General features: G+C 41.2%; 1 protein-coding gene across 1 annotated transcript; it reads right to left on the bottom strand.

Annotated features, from left to right (window-relative positions):
• Positions 1–65: 65 nt before the first annotated feature.
• Positions 66–1,895, bottom strand: LOC107853937 (beta-glucosidase BoGH3B; the record flags this gene model as incomplete). Its single annotated transcript, XM_047402284.1, is given in 7 exon segments — positions 66–270; positions 359–541; positions 740–844; positions 937–1,180; positions 1,272–1,417; positions 1,500–1,590; positions 1,691–1,895. Coding segments are annotated over 7 exon segments (1,179 nt in total), but the record flags the coding sequence as incomplete, so codon positions are not given.
• Between the last annotated feature and the right edge of the window lie 166 nt (positions 1,896–2,061).

Genomic DNA, 2,061 nt, shown 5'->3' with positions numbered 1-2,061 from the left:
CATATTAGTGTCTAAAAAGTCACTTGTGGTGAAGTAGAAACTATATATCATATGAGAGGACATACCAACTGTTAAATCATTGCCTGTGACACCCTGCCATTTTATTGTCCAGCCTCCGCATTGGTAACCCAAATTGTCTGCATGGCTTCCAGCTACAAGTATGTTTGGCGCTGTCTTTGGAAGGGGAAGTAATGGCTGATTAGTGATCTTCCCGTTCTTCAAAAGGACAAGTGATTTCCTTACTGCTTCCCTTGCCAACTCTCTATGCTCCTGCAGAGAGGCGGTGAAGCATGTTAGATCACACGTAAAAGATCTAAGATACCACGAGGTTGAAACAGTTTCTGGATACCAAAGTTACCTCGCTACCGAGTTGGTTGACAAAGCTAAGGTCAGCCAGTGGGTTCTCAAAGAGACCCATGGTGAACTTAACTCTCAATATCCGCTTCACAGCATCATCAATTCTGCTCATGGGAATGACATTATCTTTCACTAGGAGAGTCAGTGTATCAATAAATTCTGTGTAGTTGATTGGAACCATAACCTGCAGCGTAGACAAAGCAGTCATATAGAGTAACTAAAACTATCAACAAGAAGCAACAATATTCCCACTAGTATTCCCACACGTGGGGTCTTGGGATGGTAAAGTACGCAGACCTTACCCCTGCCTTGAGCACCCTCGGCTCAAGGAAGTAACTAAAACTATCACTAAGAGATTTTAGATCAATCATAACAAACCAACCATGTCTATTCCTGCAGAAACTCCAGCTTGAACAGAATAAGTGTAATTAGCATGAGGCGGGCTTGTAATCCGGTCAATCCCTTGCCAATCAGAAATGACAAAACCCTGAAAAAGACACGAGGCAAAAGAGGTGTTGTACATCGATATATCCCCACTTAACTTGCTGATTCTGAATGAGCTGAGCTAATTATTCGTACCTTGAAGTTGAGTATGTCCTTTAGGAAGCCAGTGATAAAATCTCGATTAGCATGCATCTTTATCCCGTTCAAGCTTGAGTAAGACACCATCACCGTTGAAACACCCTTAATGATTGAATCATAATATGCAGGCATATGGATGCCAAACAAACCAATTGAGTCAATTACAGTGTTATTTTCATCGATCCCCCCTACTGTGCCACCGTCTCCCACAAAATGCTTGGCACAGGCTGCGACCTTTGACCTTAACCAGTTGAAAGTTCAATCATGCGACTGGTGTAAATCGTTTAATAAGAAGCCAAGTAGTAGATGAGAAAATTTGTAGAGATTCATACTTTCCATCAACAAAGGGAACACCCTTGCGAGAATCAGCTGGCAGATCTCCTTGTAAACCAGAAATTATCTCCGTCATGGTTTGCACAATCCTGTGATCTTCGCTGTAGCTTTCATAGCAACGGCCCCATCTAGGATCTCTGCATACCTATCACAACACGGTTATTCAGATGACAATTAAATTGAAATGCAACTTCAACAAAAAGTTCATTCATATCATATCAACTTACTGCAATGCTGGGAGCAAAAGCATATGGGATTCCTGTGGCTCTTACTTCAAGTGCAGTTGCAGCCCCAATCCGCTTCACAAGATCGTGGTCCCTGCATTGAAGTGATAAGTGTTTAGCTCAAATAACCATATTAGTAACTCCATAGTTGGAACAGAAATCAGATGCATAATTCTGAGAATTTATATACTTGCCTGGTGACACCAAGGCCAATATTGTGAGGAAAAATAGTAGCATTATAGACATTGTTGTGGCCATGAACTGCATCTATCCCATAAATCATTGGAATACCAAGACGGGTCGAAAGAGCACCCTTTTGAATCTCATTTACCGCATTGATCCAATCCTCAGCAGTTGCCTTGGGTGCAGGAACACTCCCTGGACCACTCAGTACACTCCCTGCCAGAAGATTTTTTTATAACAATGAATTCCAATATATACTACAGTAAAAAGTTGCATAATCTCTGTTGAATATACAAGCTAGCTTTCAAGAATGGTCATGTCAATCTAGAGATTATAAGATGAACTATATCATACAACAATGGATAAAGAAAGCGATTCTTGG

Source organism: Capsicum annuum, unplaced genomic scaffold, assembly GCF_002878395.1.
Source record: "Capsicum annuum cultivar UCD-10X-F1 unplaced genomic scaffold, UCD10Xv1.1 ctg17284, whole genome shotgun sequence".
In the NCBI taxonomy this organism is placed as follows: Eukaryota; Viridiplantae; Streptophyta; class Magnoliopsida; order Solanales; family Solanaceae; genus Capsicum; species Capsicum annuum.
This window is presented reverse-complemented; position numbering and strand designations above follow the sequence as displayed.